The following is a 17,154-nucleotide window of genomic DNA, read 5'->3' on the forward strand; positions in this document are numbered from 1 at the left end:
GCTACTCTGCTTTTCCGATCCGTTTTTCATTATGCCTCCCGGCATTCATCCTACACCGGTTTGCCTCGTTATTACCTCGTCTCCAACCTTTCCTCCGTACTCTGCGCCTGTTCGGTTATCGCTTTTTTCCAAACGCCTTCGGATCGCATTATCAGATGAGGTGTGTATTCAGGGGAAGTGATAACACTTGTGACCGATGCAAGGCGGGTAATCATGAGTGCATCGTAGAGGGCCGCAAGCCGCGTACGGCGCCAAAGTGAGTGCTATTCACGGCCTTCGTGTCATCATCTTCTTTTTGCATTCTACCTGGGTTGTTTCTATCACGGCTTGTGTTCCCTTGTTGCGGCTCGCGTTAACCTGTGCGGGCTCGTGTCCTTTAGCATTACTCTCCTCCTTTCTGTCATTTCTTTTTCGGATTCGCGTGCGAAGCTCGAGTCCGGTGCTACGTTTCGGAGCCCTAGCGTCGAGGCTCGACTCGTGATTTTGGCCTGTTCTTTGTTCGGGTGCGGGGAGTATAACTTCCGGGCGTAAAGTCTCGTATTTCTATTTTCCCATTCAGCCCCCGTTTCCCATCTCAGTGCTGGACATATTAGGGGTCATTAGTGTTCCTATTTCTTGTTCTTTTTGCGTTCATTGTCGGACCACCCGAAGCATTGCACCACTCTCGTCGCGCTTGCCATTATGCTGCATGCTTATCCCTCACCCTCACCCTCCCCTTTGTCGACGTGTTCCGAGCTACCATTGGAAGCGCCATGCTCACATTTTGACACTCTTCCCGAATCTAGTAAACGCGAGTACCTTCTAGCTCAAATAAAGCAGAAGGATTCTGTCATCGAGTCACTTCTCAAGCAGGTATGATCTTCGCCATCACGTCATGGCCTTCTGATACTGACCCGTTTCTTCGCTCTCCATCTAGCTACACAACCCGTATATTGCAACCCCACTCTCCATCGCATCTTACCGTATGGCCACATCTCCCTCGGATAAGAACAATGAAAGCATCATCGCTTGGTTAGATAGACTCCAGTCCAGCATTGCTGCTTCCGGTTCTACTGGAGGGCCCACTGCATTCAAACTCGATGCACGTGCGCGTCGCGGCGAAGATGAATCGGATGAGGAATCGACGTCGCTGATAGGTGGTGGTGCTGTTGGTGCAGATGATGGAGGATATGGAGGCGGTGACGATAGTTCAAGTCAGCAGGACACGGAGAAGATGCAGTCTGCATTGCCAGATGCCGCAGTGCCAATCGGGCTTCTAGCAAATTTATCGCTGGGTACCAACAAGGCAAAAAGTGGCGCTGGCGCTGTCTCGAATGCTTCTGCTGTAGCTGCAGCCATGGAAAGCCTAGAAGACGATAACAACAACGTGGTAAGTGTGGACTAGACCTAACTTGAAGACATTTGATATCAAATCACGTGACTTGGTGTAGGGTGTCGCGAACAAGGAGTACTTCTTACCTGGTACGTGTATCGCATTGAGGTTGGGGATTAAATGATGTATTTTGTTACCTGCAGGTCCTGCTACAGACCTAAATATTCGAAAGTCTTTGATCGAGCAGCACAGTCCGCCAGATATTCTCGTACACAATTTGGTAACCGGGAGTGACGTTGACAAGTTGTTTGAGATGTGAGTATATTTTTCGGCGAAATACTTCTATCCTTATATTCAATACTTTGACCTCGTCTTAGATTTTATAAGCATGTTAATGTAAGTTTATCCTCGCCATCTCCAGCGTGCTCCTAACTTCTCATTTTGAACAGCCGTTCATTTCTCTTCTTGACCCTGTTTTGCACACTCCCGAATCTACATTCGCAAGGTGCCCTTTCCTCTTCACCGTTAGTGCGTACTGGTCTACCCATTTTCTTTCATTGCAGCAACTAATGTTTGCTCTCGTTCAAGTCTGCGCCGTTTCGTCACGTTATTATACCGAAAAATCGGAGATATACCCCATTGCCATGCACTTCGCCAAGCACTCTGCCGCAAATGCGCTAATCGAAGGGTGGAAGTCCGTCGAGCTTTGCCAAGCGTACATCCTAATGAGCATATACTCTGTTCCTGCAAGGCGATGGGAGGAGGATCGCAGTTGGCTGTACACGGGTCTGGCTGTCCGGTGTGTCCTCATACCCCGTTTTTCTAATACTCGACATTAATCGTATCCATCGACGACAACAGGATTGCAACCGATTTGAATCTACATCAAGTATCAACAGTGCAACCACAATGTGAACGGGAAGAAAGGGAGATATTGAATAGAACACGTGTGTGGATGATCTGCTTCAACCTTGACAGGTCGACTGCGACGCAGTTCGGAAAGCCGTCAAGCGTGAAGGAAGATTATATTTTGAGAAACTCAAAGGAATGGTACAAGAAGTCACAGTACAACATAAAGGTGTGCATATTTGTTTTCAATAGAGTTTTGTTCATAACTTTTGCGTGACAGGATGACCTTCATTTGTGTGCTTACTCTTCATTGTTGCGAATTGTTGGGCGTTTCCATGATGATATATTTTCGGATCTCAACACACCTTCTGGTCTGAATAAGGCATGTTGCGTTCCTGTCATTACCTCGTACTTTAACTAATCATCAATTTTAATATAGCAAATCGATTTTCGCTCAGTTACTTTGACGCATGATGCACACCTCTCAAGGTACTTTGAGGAGTGGTCCAAGAAATTTGCAGAAGAGTCCGACCGAAATGGTGAGTTATACTGCTCGAATGCCATGGGTGCTCATATAACCGTACTTTACAGACCGTGGTGCTAATTTCCGCTGCACGTTGCTGCCGTTGTAAGTTTCTTGCTTGCTTCCGTTTATGCGTGTGTTCGATCCTTGTTATACAGCTTGGTAGACTATTCGAGACTCGTTATGTTTTCCTTTGGATTCCAGCATGCTTTTACGCGCGGCATTGAGGCCAGCGACCACGTCTTCTTCAGCAAGGTAAGCGCAAGGATTCTCAAATGGAGGCTAGATGACTTACATTTGGTCTACGTAGTGTTTCGATGCTGCAAAATCGGTAATTAAACATATGATCGACGTCTTGGCACCTAGTGGGTACATGCGCTATGCTCCAGATGGTATACCTTGTTTGTAGATTTTGCGTCTACTGAAGCTTACTCGATCATTGTCATAGGCCACTTCGTGTTTGTATCATTTGCTTCTGCCTTCCTTTTGAAGGTATGTTACTCTATTCTTTATGATGGTCCGGCCACTCACAACTCCATACTAGATGCTTCGCCCAGAGATACGACAGTTATTGCTATCACAGGAGCTCGAAACCGAGATTTTTGATCTCATCGCTCGTTTGATACACACCCTTAGCTCGTCTGAGGTTGCCATCGATGATCGCCATACCCCAAAGCTGTATGCTCGCTTCCTTGCTGGACTTTTGGCCAAGCACCGCAAAGACGGTGCAGCTGTTGTTGGACGATTACAACCATTGCCTCCGCAAAGTCAAACCATGCATCGGTCTTCAGCGAGTGACTTCCAAGGCCACGGAACGGCCTCCTCTTCATCAGGCAGTGCATTCAACGCTCCGCAATCATATAGCAGTACAACGCAAGACCACGCGGATGATGGGGACTATTCACAGATGGCGCAAACTTCGAGCAAAGCTCCTACTCCGATATACCGCCCAGAGATTGCGTTCACTCCAGGCCAGGGCCAGATTGATTTTGGGATATCCAGTGACCTGGCTATGATGGACGGGGTTATCAACGGCTTCTCAGACGAGGAGATGCTTGCTACAATGCAAGCAATCAAGAATCCTACGTGGTGGCAGAACATGATGATGCCTGGGTAAGCGCTCATTTACTGAAAATGAAATAAGTCCTTATTTATTGAAAACGCCTAATCGTGTTTAGCTTCTCGTGGCCAGATGCATCAGCGATGAGTCCTGGTATAGACACATATAATCAAAACATTCCCGGCGCACACCAAGGGTTCAGCGGTTTTCAGACTGCCAGCGTCGCGACATGAAGGCGTGTTTGGCTGTTCTTGTATTTGTCTACTTGCATCATGTCTTGTAATTTCTCGTTAAGCATTTCACTCAGCTTCACCTCCCTCTTAGCCTTACTAGCGAAGTGTACTGTATCCCTCCAACTTCTTCTTGCGTCTGATACTATACCTTGTAAAGTTAGTCTTTATCGTTTCGTTGCTGCTAGCCAATAGACCAAAGTCTCTGATGAATTTATGCACGAGTCTCGTGACGAATAGAATATAACTGCACTTTTGTCTGTCAGGATATGATTTCTATTGATAGGATGTTTATTAGGGTAGAAATGCGTTTTGGACGTCACTGGCTGGTAATACAACGCATTATTGTTTCAAACTCAGCGGTCGTGAGTAGATGATGATCTTTGAAGTTCTCTACTATGACCATCTAACGAAAAGGGTCTAAGCGCACGAGTGGAGGACATTTGAAGCTTGAAGCGTTGTTTATACAAGCGATAGTTTCTTCTCGCCTCAGCCTGCTACGCTCCTCCTTTCACTACCCTGCGTCTCCCACAACTGGGTGTCACATTCCACTAGTCACCATTAGTCATACATCCATCTCAATTGCGTTTGCCAATGCCGACGTCCGATTCATTGGGCTCTAACGGGTCTTCATATGGATCGTCCACACATTGTGCTTGTAATGACCCGGGAGATAAGTTTTTACTTTCCGACAACAATGGCACGTGTGAGTGTGGCCAACGGATGCAAGATACTGCCTCGACCATATCAAGCGCATATATGGTTCCTTTGACGAATCGTCCTCCTTCTGTGGCCATTGCACAAGCGGTATTTTCGGCCAGGCACTCTTTGGAAGCGCACTCGCCAGAAATTCTTCTATCCCCTTGTGCTTGCAGCCTGCGACCAGACTCATCGTCTCCTCTCTCTGATCCCAACCCAGTAGAACACTTGGACGTCCCACCCTACAAGGAAAGCAGTTTACAGCGTGGCGATATACTCAACTTGACAACAACTTGCACTTGCTCTGGAGTATTCACTTCGGTAAAACAGGCGCATATCACACTGGACTCTATGTCTTTCGAAGCTATTATTTCTGGCTCCACTGTGAGAGGCCACAGTCTCGTTCCTACCCAAGCTCGAGTGCGGTCGTATCTTCACCGCGACAGATTCGCTGAACACCTGGACAACCTGCTACTCGCTGTTGCTAAAGAGCGAGAGGATGCCGCCGTTCACTCCCAGGAATCTGTTGGGTATCAAAACAGTGAAGACGAAAGCGACCAAAGCAGCGATGAACACGATATATACAGCCAGGATATTGCTCACAACGACTCCCAGGGCTCCATAAAACCGTTTCCAAAGCAAAACCTTATCAAAAGTACAAAATGCGCTGTGTTACAGGACTTTCCTTCTGACCTTTTTGGCGACGAGCCCGACACTCGATCATCAAGCACTGAAAGTGGTAGATCGAGCAATACTGTTGCCGCTGACTGCATTTCAATAGCAAACCTACCCCCAAGGTCGACGCATCCTTCTTTGGTTTTAAGATGCGACTTCGGTGTGCTCGAACAACAGCGTAATATGATGCTTGGTGCTCGCGAAGGGATCCAGCAATATAAAGATACAGGGTTGGCTGGCGAACAAAAACAAAGTAAAAGGCATGCCTCGATACAGAACTTTTCTAGTTGGCCTTCAGACACTACACTTGAAAAAAGACCACCGATAAAACGTTTTGTACCCAGCGTTGGTTCGGCGCTAGGATCTCCAAACCGACGGAGGGATCCAGACACCCTACGAGTTAAGCGTCGAGCAGATGAAATCTCTGACGGACTGTCTATAGACATGAAAACCAGGACATCAACGAAATGGCCCAAGCTAGACATGAATATGCGTATAGCAGGAAGCCAGACAGAATACCTTGCTATAGAACCTGCGAGTTTGCGAAGAGCCGCATCACTCCGTTCCCAAAATTCATTTTATAGTGATGAAGAGGATGCACAAGCTAACAAGGTCGATTCAATCTTCTCAATTTCCATTTTCTCGTGATGAATTGACGTACCTTTTTCAATCCACGGCTTTTTGTTTCGGCCAGCATCCCTCTAAGTCTTTACACACGCCTACGAGCTTTTCGCTAAATCTTAAACCCGGCACGCTACTTTCACCTTGGAAGGAACCCTACTGTGCTCCTACAGTCCCCGTGACACCAGTTCCCGCTACCAACCCACATGCAAATACGTTCGCAAACCCTTTGGTACGTACGCAACCATTTCATAGCCGCCACTGCTCGACTTCACCCTGTCGACGCTTGGCTCCAACTATTCCATCGGTTCCTATCATCGCTCCACCATCATCAAGCTTCATACCATGTGCACCACTCTGTGCTGAGGATGCTGCTGACAACCGAGTACGTCTATTGCTACAACACGAGAGGGAAGAAAGAGAGGCAGATGGACTTAATAGGACTCACTGTAGTTGGGTGAATTGCCACATGGGCGTTGATAGTACTGGTCCAGATAATTCGAGGTCAGGCATAAAAACTGAAAGTGGGGATGGTGCAGGTGATGAAAGCGAGAATGGGGATAACTGGGAAAGCAGAATTTCGTCTGAATTGCGTGGAGATAGCTCCGTAGACTCAGCGTCCGCCACCAGTACTGAACAATCTGCGCTCGAGGAGATATCTTCTGTCCGTGGCAGATGGGCACACCATCTAGGCATCGAGGACAGCTTTAGAAAGATGGTTATGAAGTGGTTCCAGATTGTGAGTTATGGCATTTCATGCTTTTGATGGATTCGTTCGAAGATACTAATGTATTTCATATGCTTTAGGCTGAACCTTGTCCTAGTTCATCCTCATCCTCAATTGAACGACAATACTGTTCAGAATTAGAAGATCAGCTTGCTTCGTCTCCCGAGACGCGGTTCCACGCTGCGTATCTCTTCCTACGGTATTTCTTAAGGGTGGTGGGACAGGGACTAGTTCATGAGAAAGATAGTAGTGTGGTTTTTTTAGATAACAATGCTGCAGTCGAGGAGGCTGTAGGCAAGGCAGAAGAAGATAGGGGGGATAAGGATAGAGGACACGGAATGGGCAATAAAGAACACATGCCTAGCACCCCGGCCACCGCGATTTTTGCAGAGACGAGTCATGCAGAGTTGGATGCATGGCAAGAAGGTAGAGAGACAATTACATGGGATACTGCCGTCGGGTGTATCACGTTAAGCGTAAAAGTAAGGTCCCGTTCATTCAATACGTTGTTTTACTTACTTCATTTTATGGCCGCAGCTTCATCGTGATTTTCTCCCTCCTCTTTATCCGGTGTATGCGTCAGAATTTTTGGCACTGGCTCCTCATGCTATGTCGCACGACGAACTCGAGGTATGCCCTTGCTTGCTCGATATTTCTTTTGAGCGATGCTGATAACTCCATGCACGGCCCCGTAGGTTACACAGCGTGATATTTTGTCCGCCTTCTCTTATTGTTTGGGTCACGATACACCACAACCCTTCCTTGACGAGCTCTGGATCGCACTGCCTACTTTGCGCAAATCTGTAGAGGCCATACAGGGAGGTTGGAATGAAGTAAAAGAGGAGACCTGGACTAAACTATTCCATGCACTGATGGGTACCTTTTCGATCATCTTATCACTGCTTTAGTAGAACAGTTAACTGACCATCATCTGCATAGAACCTGACATACTTCAATTTCCAGTGTCCGTCTTGACGGCTGCAGCGGTAATTGAAGCTTTGATTATCGTCCTTGCTCGCCACCGCAAGGTAGATCTCGATAAGAAGACTAAGCGTATGGAGGGATTGATGATGTGCTACGGTGCTTCGTCGCGGCACAACCAAGAGCAGTGTCAAGAAGCAGTGGAACGGCGTCGAGAAGATTTGACAACACTTGTATCGAAGGCCATGAATAGGGTTGAGAGAGCTGGCGTCATACTCGACGTGAAAGATTTGTTTCAGATACCCGATGTAAGTGCGATAGCGATGCATTCTCGATCGCTCAGCAGCTGACGATTTATTTCGAAATTGGATCTAGGGTGAGCTAGAGAAGTGTAGAAAATGGCTGAATGAGTGTGACGCTGCATAGGACATTCTTTTTTTGGAAACTGAAGGGAAGGACTGTTTTGTTATTGTTATGAGATGAACTGGAATACGAGTGATACCCTTGTATTTTTAATTCCGAGCCAATGTGATTTTTTTTGCTACTTACCTAATTAGTGACTGAAGATCGAGGATGATCATGATGACGTCGTCCTTTGTTCGCAGAATTTCCAAAAACAAACGGAAACTGATATTTTGATGATGACTGCATTGAACGAGGCATACAATCAATCGTCGATGAATGGCACCCAGTCAAGACATATAAGGGGTCTAAGTCGAGAGGCGCAGCGTTCCCTTCCCTTCCCCGGCCCCCATCACTCACTCCATTAGGTCATGGCAGACAAACTTAGAGAAAGACAGGAAGTTTCGTGAGTAAAGAAATCAACTGCCAGAAAGTACACTCACCATTATCAGCTGGAGATGGGGAGGAGGCAATCCATCAGGTCAAGTAGCCGAAATCGTTGAAGAAGGTAAAGCACAGGTCACGAGCAACAAAGTACGTGCTCCCCAGCAAGCGCGTACGGTAAATCATGATATCATTGTTGTAGGGAAACACAGTGACAAGGAACGCCAAGCCCGATGATCCAGCGGTGAAAATTAGTCGTGAAGGTGTAAGTAACTATGCCTTTTTCGTGATATGGCTGTTTAAGCTGCAGACCCCTGTGAAGAACGATGTAGTGAAGCTGGCGCACGAGCTGAACGAGGTCAAGGGAGCAAGATGACGAGTATCATAACGAATTATTATAAGTTAGGTGTGGCGACATTGAGGTTGGTCTCCGTAGACTTTGCCGCCGGTCCTTGTTGAGCGCACAGCGTGGGAAACACCAGTTTTCTATGATGGAATCATGGATGGAAACGCGAGCCTGAGAATCGAATTCACGAAAGCGTTTGACAAGTCTTCTCTGCCTTTTCTTTACTCCCTTTCTCCTGCTTTGTCACGACAAAAACAACAAGACACGCCGTCGATCCCATAGACTGCAACTTTGCTCTCGTTTGCTCCAAATATTGCTTTGAAGTGCCAGATATCGGGAAACATCTGCTCCCGATTTCACCCTGTCTACTTTATACCTTTTGCTTTTACAAAGATATCTCTAAAATCTCTGCCAATCTACGTTAAATGCCACCAGCTCCAAAGAGCGGTTCTGCACTTTTTCTGGGACTCGAGCTTGCCACAGATCAGTTACGTGCTTCAATCGTCGACGAGAGCTTGGAGCTTGTGGGCGTAGAATGCGTTGACTTCGATGCAGAACTGTCGGAATATCAGTACGTTCGATCATTTGGGATGTGCTTTGGAGGGCTTCGATTGCGCAACGTCTTCCTTTCATGCTCGCTTTTACATCCTTATTCAGAGCTGCTAGAATAACTGGTCTTCTATTGCTTTCTTTATAGGACTCAGGGTGGTATATTCACGACTCCTGGCGATGCATACACCACCCCGGTAGAGATGTGGGTCAAGGCTCTCGGTGCGTAGTGATCTCGCGGAATCAAATTTTTTTTCGTGCACTTACATTTTTGGATTTCCCGGATTTTGCCCGATCGTCCGCCACGTGCGCTTAAACTCTTACCGCCATTTTGGGCAGACGTTTTACTGGATAAAATTCACAGAAATTACGACGTTAGCAGAATAAAATCTATTGGCGGTTCTGCACAGGTATGTTATAATACCCTGCCTAGAGTAACAACTACTTCACTGTTTGTTTATTTACCTGAAAACTGCAGCATGCTATCGTGTGGTGGAAATCCACACCCATCCCTTCTTTTCCCGCTTTAGACTCTCGTCTGCCATTCAACTCCCAGATATCATCGAATACTCTGTCCCTCCCTAGCACACCAGTTGCACAAGATACCTCCGCTCATACTCACGCGCTTGCACTAGAGGCTCTGCTTGGTGGCCCAGATCTTATGGCTGCTCGTGTAGGTACTTGTGCGCACGCATCTCTCCTAGCAGCCCAACTTCTCCGAGTTCGTGAGTCATGGCCGTCGGATGTCTGGGCGCGGACAGGCAAGGTACAACTCGCGAGTTCGTTCCTAGGAAGTCTAATTGTAGGGAAGTGGATTAGCATGGGCGAGGCAGAAGCGTGTGCTACAGGGATGTGGGTTCATGGGGGTCCTGGTGGGGGAGGGCATTGGGATGATGGAGTCCTTGAAATCGTTGGAGGTAGTCGAGAAGAAGGCAGGAGGATTAGAGGGTGGCTCGGTGAAATAGACTTCTCAGGAGGACGCAGGATTGGTAATGTGTCGAGATACGTGTCGGAGCGATATGGATTTGACCCAGGTATGATCTTTTTAATTTTTATCAGACTCTATCTCCAACTCCTGATTATCTTTCAGAAACCACTGTGACCCCATTTACGTCGGATTATCTATCCGCTTATCTCTCTCTGTGTCCTTCACCCACTGACACGGTTTTGTCTTTCGGGCCTATGGATGTATTGCTCACCCCGGCTCAACATTATCTACCTACCAGGTTATACAGTCTTTTCCCTCATCCCGCGCAAGACCCAAGCGAGAAAAGAAGGTACATTGCAATGTTAACCAGTAGGTAGGTGGTATAATTTGCTTTAATGAACAGGGATGGGCAACTCGAACTTATGTCATTAGGAATGCGGATGTTCCGAGAGCGCTCGTGAGAGACATGTACACAAAAAGTTGGAGTGCTTTCGACAGGCTTGTCGCCATCGTACCTCCTGGCGGATCCATTGGGTGAGGATTTTCGCCTGTTCATCCTTATCTCAGTTGAATAATCGTTGTCGTAAGCCTCGATGACAAACTGTTTAGTTTTTGGCTGTTGCAAGGTGACAGTTATCCTCTGTCTCACGTCAAAGGCATTTTCCGCTTTGAAACTGGTATCAAAGTCAACGAATTCCGTGATTTGCGTGCGAATCCAAGATGTCTTCTTGAGAGCCAGGTACTCTCTTTCCGAGTGCGGTGGTCTCGTATGATCGCAACAGGTGTACTGGGTTCAAACTCTGGGCGCAACCGAGGGAACGTCGCGCAAACTCCCATTCCAAGCCCACCACCACTTGGACAGCAATCACAACAACAGCAATCTAATTCTCGTTTTCCTTCAATCGCTCAAAGCCTCGGTCTCCCTTTCGACCCATACGACTATTCACCTTTGCCCGCTCGTATGCTGGTGACTGGTGCCGCTGCAAACTTCCCCTCCGTTGCGAATCTCGTTGGTGACGTATTCAATGCCCCTGTATTCATGCCCAATACCCAGGTGGACTCGGCACAAGTTGTTCCTCACCGTAATGCTCCTGCGCCAGGCTTCCCTGGACGCGCATCTCTTGGAGGAGCATATGTAGCCAGGTGGGTTTGGGGAAAAGAGCGTGGGAGCGCAACTGGAACGGGTCGTGGACTTGGTGGATTTGAAGAAGAGATTCGTAGGTTACTGGGTAAACGGTGGGTCGCCAGCGGAGGCATGCAGTTACGGACGAACATCAACGGCATAGCTGGTGGCAACGCCAGTAGTGGTGCGAATAGTGGCACCAGCACACCATATGGACATAGTGGACCGCGTTCTGCGCTAGGCTCGACAGTGTTTGTTGAGGAGGAGGAAGATGAGATGGAAGAGATGGAAAGACTTGGTGCAGGCTTGGGCGCTGGGCTGAATGCTTCGGTGTTCGCGGGTGGATTTGCAGACAGAGATCTCGGGAGAATGAGGACGGCGACGGGATCGACGATGGATACGAATATTAGTGTTGGGTCCGGCGGTGCCCCTTCCACGGCATTTACGACCCCAGATATGAACGCACTTCCGGGAGCATCGACCCCCGTACAGTCTGGGACTACAACACTGACACCAGTTACTGCTATGCCTACTGGAGATGCAGAGGCACAGATAGGACTTGCGAAGGTGGCGGAACCAGATGTGGATGCTTTTATGACTTATGCTGCTATTGTACCGGAATATTGCAGACTGGAGGGGATGTTGTTTAAATCACTTGTGTAAGTATCTTCGCAAATAGGAGAAGTGGTCAGGTGAAGGAGGGGATAAAATTACACCATTTGCTACTCGCTGTATATATAGGAATCTTGCAATAGTTACGAACGCTGGCTTGTTTCGTCTCAACGCAAATATCAGTTCAAGTTGTAACTTGAGCTTATCAGTCATACGCGAGGCTTGCTGATGGCTAAGGCTTGTTTGTGTTCCAAGAAGCCACGAATCTTCGCTGAGAAATATGCTTCATTCGCCTCTGGTAGATTGAACGGATTACACTGAGCGCGGGGGCCATCTGACATGGTAGCAAAGCTCTGAAGTGGTTATATGTCATAGCCATGTTCGGATGGAGACGCGACAGTTTAGGTTGAAATCGAAGTTGTGTCGCGTCGCGCCGCAATTTCTATCATTTTGTATGTACTTTGTATATCTGCAGATCTGACTGGGTTTGACGTGTTGACAGTCCACACTGACTGTTTTCCAGTGGCAAAATATGTCCATGACAATTGCTCGTGTCTGTTGAACGCACGACACGCAATCATTATGATAATGCACAGTAAGTACATTTTTAAAATTATCAGGCCTACGTTCGGTACCGGTGGTTTAGCTCATACGCTTTAAAGGATCGATGAAAGAAAATGTCAAGTAATTATTCTCCCATCGCACTCCCCGAATGGTATGAAAATGTTGACATACAGTTGATATTAATTAATATTGACCTTGATAGTCCGCAAGAGGAGGCGCGGGCGTCACCATCATTCGCAACTATTGCGCGTAGTCGCATTCAGATATGTTATAGCGGAAACTACCCCGTCGTCACGGATTTCTCGTCTTGATGTCTCGATACGCTTGACAACTATCAATGGTACCCATACAACGTCAACGTGGAAATCTTGGACTCCGAAAATGAATTCCGGGAACATTTGCAAGGCCTCGAGGGGGGAATAGTAAGTCATACCCTAAAAAGGTCTTCCTCGGGGAGCTCGGATGGGTCCTGTACATGTTGACTATGTTTCACCCATTCATTTCAGTCCAGACTGAGCTTTTCGGAGTCGACGCGTGGATTTCTTGCATCGAGTTTTGGGCGAGGGGTTTCATTTTGGATTGGACTGACCCCTCCTGCATCTGCCGTGTATAGATTTTCCTGCAGCCCCAATACAATTTTCTTAGCCGCCAATACACCAATCTTATCTATGCTCATTCAATCACACAGGTCTTGAGAATTCGCCCTATACAATAGCGGATGTCTCGGCAATTTAGCTAATGCAATGGCAGATAGATCTTACAGACACTTGCACGACATTCGCAGTATCCGAACAGTATAAAATCCTTGCTTGTAAGTGAGTTTTTCTGTTCATAAGTCCTTTGTTAACCATGCTCTCATCTACTATCATTTCATTCGCTCTATGCATCTTCAAATCGCTTCTGGAAAGCGATGCCTTGGTTGTCCCAAGCGTCTCTGGGGATGAGTCTTCCTTCAAGGGCTTCGCCTTCACTGCCCATGTAAAACCAAAGTTTAATGACCAGAGCGCAAACAACAACTCTTCTGTAACTCTTACCAATGAAGGCGATATGGAGGTATTGTTATGACTCTTGCTTTTTATAATATCGATAACTTACATGTTATACAGTACCTGGGACAAGTGAATGTTGGAGGACAAGACTTTACGCTCGTCCTCGATACTGGGTCGAGCGACTTGTGGGTTCACAGTACCACCAAAATAAACATCACATCCACTACCGACAGGTACATCAATCTGACCTATGGGATTGGTTCTGCAGCGGGAAATGTATCGTACGCACCCGTTACATTTGGGGGATACTCAATTGACAGTCAAGGTAAGCTTTACATACAGCCCCAGTGTAATCACCGTATGCTTACTGGCTACGATAGCCTTGTTGAATGTCAATAAGACTGACCAGCAGGACGTCCAGGGTATCTTTGGACTTGGTTTCAATAGCCTGTCAGCTATCTTCACAGAAGTCAACGACCTACAAGCTCGCACTCCTGTCGACAGTATCTTTGCTCAGCACCCCTCCACCTCTAAATTTATCGGCCTCTCCCTCGAGCGAACAGCAAACCAGGAGGATACAGCCGGTGGTGTGCTGTCCGTTGGCGAGTATGATCCGCAGTACTCGAACATATCTACGAGCGAGAAGCACCCTATCTTGCCTGCCAACTCGACCCGCTGGACGATCGCGTTGGACGGGATGAACGTTAATGGGAACAATCTGCAGATGAAATCGAATGTTTCCAGTCAAGAAAACAGCTCTGCAATTGCTCTCATCGACAGTGGAACTAGCTTGGCATATATTCCCACTGATGCTGTGAATGCTATCTACAATAGCATTAATGGGTCTGTACATGTCCAAACAGCTTCTGGACAAGACTCATGGTTCGTCCCTTGTTTCGGTCAGGCAAACTTGACCTTTGTCTTTGGGTGAGTTCTACCATCAATCCAGCATCAAGATGCAAACTGATTTCCTTCCTCAGTGAAGAAACGTTTGCTATAAACCCTCTCGAGTTGACTTATCCACTCACTATCAGCGAGGGAGGCAAACCATATACTGTCTGTATGAGTACTTTCAGGCCGCCTCTGTTCACCGACGGGACGGTCGAGGTAGATTTTCTACTGGGAGATATTTTCATGCGCAACGTATACTCTGTGTACGTCCTTGTTCTTATCCTTTTTAAATCGCTCCATACTTATAAACTCTTGTTATAGCTTCAACTTTGGTAATTCCTCATCTGGAGACGACGGCAAAGGCGCATCCATCCAATTTTTCTCGCGTACAAACAGAGAACAAGTTGCTAGCGATTTCACCAAGCAGCGCAAGGAGAATCTGCAGTCAATGCCGCCTTTATTCGACATTAGCAAACTCCATTCGAATGGAAGCCTCGGTGATAGTAGTCAGATCATGTCGCAACTATCTGGTGACGAAGAAAGCAACGTCTGAGAGCAGTGGTGTGCACGTCTTTCTGTCAATTACTGAAGCGTTACGCTGGATATGATCCAAACTATTATGGATTGGTGAAGTAAATTGCGTTGATCGTTATATGTCCTGTCATTTATGACAATATAATACCCTTTCTTTTCGTTATATTTCCTTGGGGATTTAATCTATAATACGCACGAAAGATCATTGCATAACAACTTGCTTTATTATCATCTTTGAGAACATACCCGCATTACATTTCAGAATAGCCATTCCCCCCTTATTGTGCTGTCGCGTAGGTGTGTGTAGTACGTGCAATAACTAGGTATGATTCTGTCCATTTAGTAAACTAGCATGGTGTCTCACCAAAAGTACAGGTTTCCGCTCATAAATATGACTCACGTCATCAGAAGCGCAAAATCTGGCAATCGCTGAACGACAAATGAGTTGGAGGCATATAACAGGCGTGAAAGAGCCAGGCTATTCATCCATAACGTGGGCTGTTTAGGTGAAGATTAAGGACCCTAATGAGATCCTTCAATGATTTGATGATTAACTTGTCGGTGAAGACGGCGCCGATGACCGCCATACAAGGGCCTGTAGCTGTGGGGATCAAAGTAGGGCAGCAAGTCGCATTCCTGTAACTAGTGCACTAGAGAAAACAATTAACTTGGCCATAATGGATAATACATTGATTTGCGCTCAAAAGTGGCGGACAGATAAACCACCTTGAAAGGAGGGGTCGAGCCCTGTTCCTATCTCATCCTTGATCATCAGCGAAAGATCCACATTCTCTCCTGCTACTACATTCGCAGGCTGATGTATAATGATACCATCAAGCTCGTCATCGATATTGACGAAACGCTCGAAGGAGTGGGTGATGAATGAGCTTTCCTCCCTTCCGGGCATCTGAATATATAGCCAAGGATGCTTCAACGACCTTCAACGTTGAACGTAAAGCTTTTTGAAGCACTGGGAGATCCACATTGGCAGACTCCGTTCTGAACTGGGCGAAGATAGGATGATACAGAGCAATGGGTAGACCTTCAGTATTGGTTCTCAGCGTCGTAACGGCCGTCAAATATATAGATCTTGGTTTCGTTTGGTGACGTGTATATTCTGTAGACTTGGCGTACTGGGAAGGCGTTGGTCCATTAAGAACTTCGAAAAGCGTCTCATGGAAATTAAGCTTAAAGCAAAACAACAGCCTACAGTCATACCAGCACCAACACGTACTACGAGGCATCAGGTCATGGATTTTATCTAATCTCTTCAGACTCTGGCGGCTCAAGTAGCATGACGAAATCGACATAAGGGTCACCAGCTTCGTTTCTGCTGGGAACGGAAAGCTTGGCTTCCATGAGTCACACAGTTCTCGATAGGAACGGCTAGTGATTCGTTAAGCACGCACTTTTCAGAATTGGATGTTAGCCTAGTCCCATCTCGCCTGTACTTTGACTGGGTTTTGACCTTCTTGAATATCAGTTTTGTTGCATTGCCCACATAAAATGTCTGACCTTGTCGATATCTCGAGGAAAACGATAGGCTGATATACTGATTGGACGTGGCGGGATCATATATGCCATAGCAAAATATCTCTATGTGGACCTCCCAAGCCATACTGCGACTCGCAGTTGCGAGAGAGGAGAGCGAAAGCGGATAACCTACACATGCTATACAGTCAAGAAACAAAGAAACCGTGGCACAGCCACTTTTAGTCCATCACTTGTCCGAGTCGTTGAATCACCAACAGACTCATCCAGCTTGAAGTGCATGTTTCGACTTCTGCATGCTCCATAGCTTATATGACGACTGTATATTAAGTTTATGGTATAAATCCCGGTTTTGAGCTCTATAACCCCAATGTCAGTCTATAAACGCCCCTCTTCTCTCGCCCTTGTCACCCATTTCATCACCTCACCCCAATCTCTCACTCTATATACCCCCGCCCTATCACTCCTCTCTCCATCCCCACTCAACACCTCCTCTGCCCATATGGCATCCTCTTCCAAGAAACGTTCCCCGCCAGTCTTTTCTACGCGCACATCGAAAACTTGCTCGTCTGGCGTGCTGAAGGAACAATCTGACGAGAGTGAAAGCCGTTTGTTCCAGGGGTAGGTGCCGAACAGGAGGACAGGTATTGGGGGAGATTGCGACTTTGGTGGCTCCGTCGGTGTGGGTGAAATGGTCGATGAACTCGGTCGAGAAGAGAAGAAA

The 17,154-nt window shown here is 47.0% G+C and overlaps 7 protein-coding genes across 7 annotated transcripts; 5 read left to right on the forward strand and 2 right to left on the reverse strand.

Moving 5' to 3' along the window:
- Window positions 1-1,252: 1,252 nt before the first annotated feature.
- On the forward strand, window positions 1,253-4,330 carry SERLADRAFT_481133 (uncharacterized protein; the record flags this gene model as incomplete). The annotated part of the gene is made up of 15 exons (XM_007324772.1): window positions 1,253-1,369; window positions 1,431-1,461; window positions 1,516-1,627; window positions 1,690-1,708; window positions 1,762-1,840; window positions 1,901-2,111; window positions 2,174-2,390; window positions 2,442-2,543; window positions 2,601-2,700; window positions 2,753-2,789; window positions 2,843-2,939; window positions 2,995-3,076; window positions 3,133-3,176; window positions 3,229-3,797; window positions 3,863-4,330. The coding sequence occupies 15 exons, from the start codon at window positions 1,337-1,339 to the stop codon at window positions 3,975-3,977; spliced, it is 1,848 nt and encodes a 615-aa protein (XP_007324834.1).
- Window positions 4,331-4,568: 238 nt separating this feature from the next.
- Window positions 4,569-5,996, forward strand: SERLADRAFT_444129 (uncharacterized protein; the record flags this gene model as incomplete). The annotated part of the gene is made up of 1 exon (XM_007324773.1): window positions 4,569-5,996. The coding sequence occupies one exon, from the start codon at window positions 4,569-4,571 to the stop codon at window positions 5,994-5,996; it is 1,428 nt and encodes a 475-aa protein (XP_007324835.1).
- Window positions 5,997-8,254: 2,258 nt separating this feature from the next.
- SERLADRAFT_481135 (uncharacterized protein) lies at window positions 8,255-8,640 on the forward strand (the record flags this gene model as incomplete). The annotated part of the gene is made up of 2 exons (XM_007324774.1): window positions 8,255-8,346; window positions 8,450-8,640. Coding segments are annotated over 2 exons (283 nt in total), but the record flags the coding sequence as incomplete, so codon positions are not given.
- Window positions 8,641-9,174: 534 nt separating this feature from the next.
- On the forward strand, window positions 9,175-12,141 carry SERLADRAFT_454320 (uncharacterized protein; the record flags this gene model as incomplete). The annotated part of the gene is made up of 7 exons (XM_007324775.1): window positions 9,175-9,320; window positions 9,447-9,520; window positions 9,638-9,708; window positions 9,777-10,332; window positions 10,389-10,599; window positions 10,659-10,760; window positions 10,815-12,141. The coding sequence occupies 7 exons, from the start codon at window positions 9,175-9,177 to the stop codon at window positions 12,010-12,012; spliced, it is 2,358 nt and encodes a 785-aa protein (XP_007324837.1).
- An 886-nt stretch (window positions 12,142-13,027) lies between these two features.
- SERLADRAFT_375163 (uncharacterized protein) lies at window positions 13,028-13,201 on the reverse strand (the record flags this gene model as incomplete). Its single annotated transcript, XM_007324776.1, has 1 exon — window positions 13,028-13,201. One exon carries the CDS (start codon window positions 13,199-13,201, stop codon window positions 13,028-13,030), a length of 174 nt encoding a protein of 57 aa, XP_007324838.1.
- Window positions 13,202-13,294: 93 nt separating this feature from the next.
- On the forward strand, window positions 13,295-15,099 carry SERLADRAFT_418893 (uncharacterized protein; the record flags this gene model as incomplete). Its single annotated transcript, XM_007324777.1, has 5 exons — window positions 13,295-13,578; window positions 13,632-13,839; window positions 13,895-14,441; window positions 14,495-14,668; window positions 14,727-15,099. 5 exons carry the CDS (start codon window positions 13,375-13,377, stop codon window positions 14,956-14,958), a joined length of 1,365 nt encoding a protein of 454 aa, XP_007324839.1.
- Window positions 15,100-15,239: 140 nt separating this feature from the next.
- Window positions 15,240-15,526, reverse strand: SERLADRAFT_481144 (uncharacterized protein; the record flags this gene model as incomplete). Its single annotated transcript, XM_007324778.1, has 2 exons — window positions 15,240-15,437; window positions 15,461-15,526. The coding sequence occupies 2 exons, from the start codon at window positions 15,524-15,526 to the stop codon at window positions 15,336-15,338; spliced, it is 168 nt and encodes a 55-aa protein (XP_007324840.1).
- Between the last annotated feature and the right edge of the window lie 1,628 nt (window positions 15,527-17,154).

The sequence above is a fragment of the Serpula lacrymans genome, assembly GCF_000218685.1.
Source record: "Serpula lacrymans var. lacrymans S7.9 unplaced genomic scaffold SERLAscaffold_22, whole genome shotgun sequence".
NCBI classification, from domain to species: Eukaryota; Fungi; Basidiomycota; class Agaricomycetes; order Boletales; family Serpulaceae; genus Serpula; species Serpula lacrymans.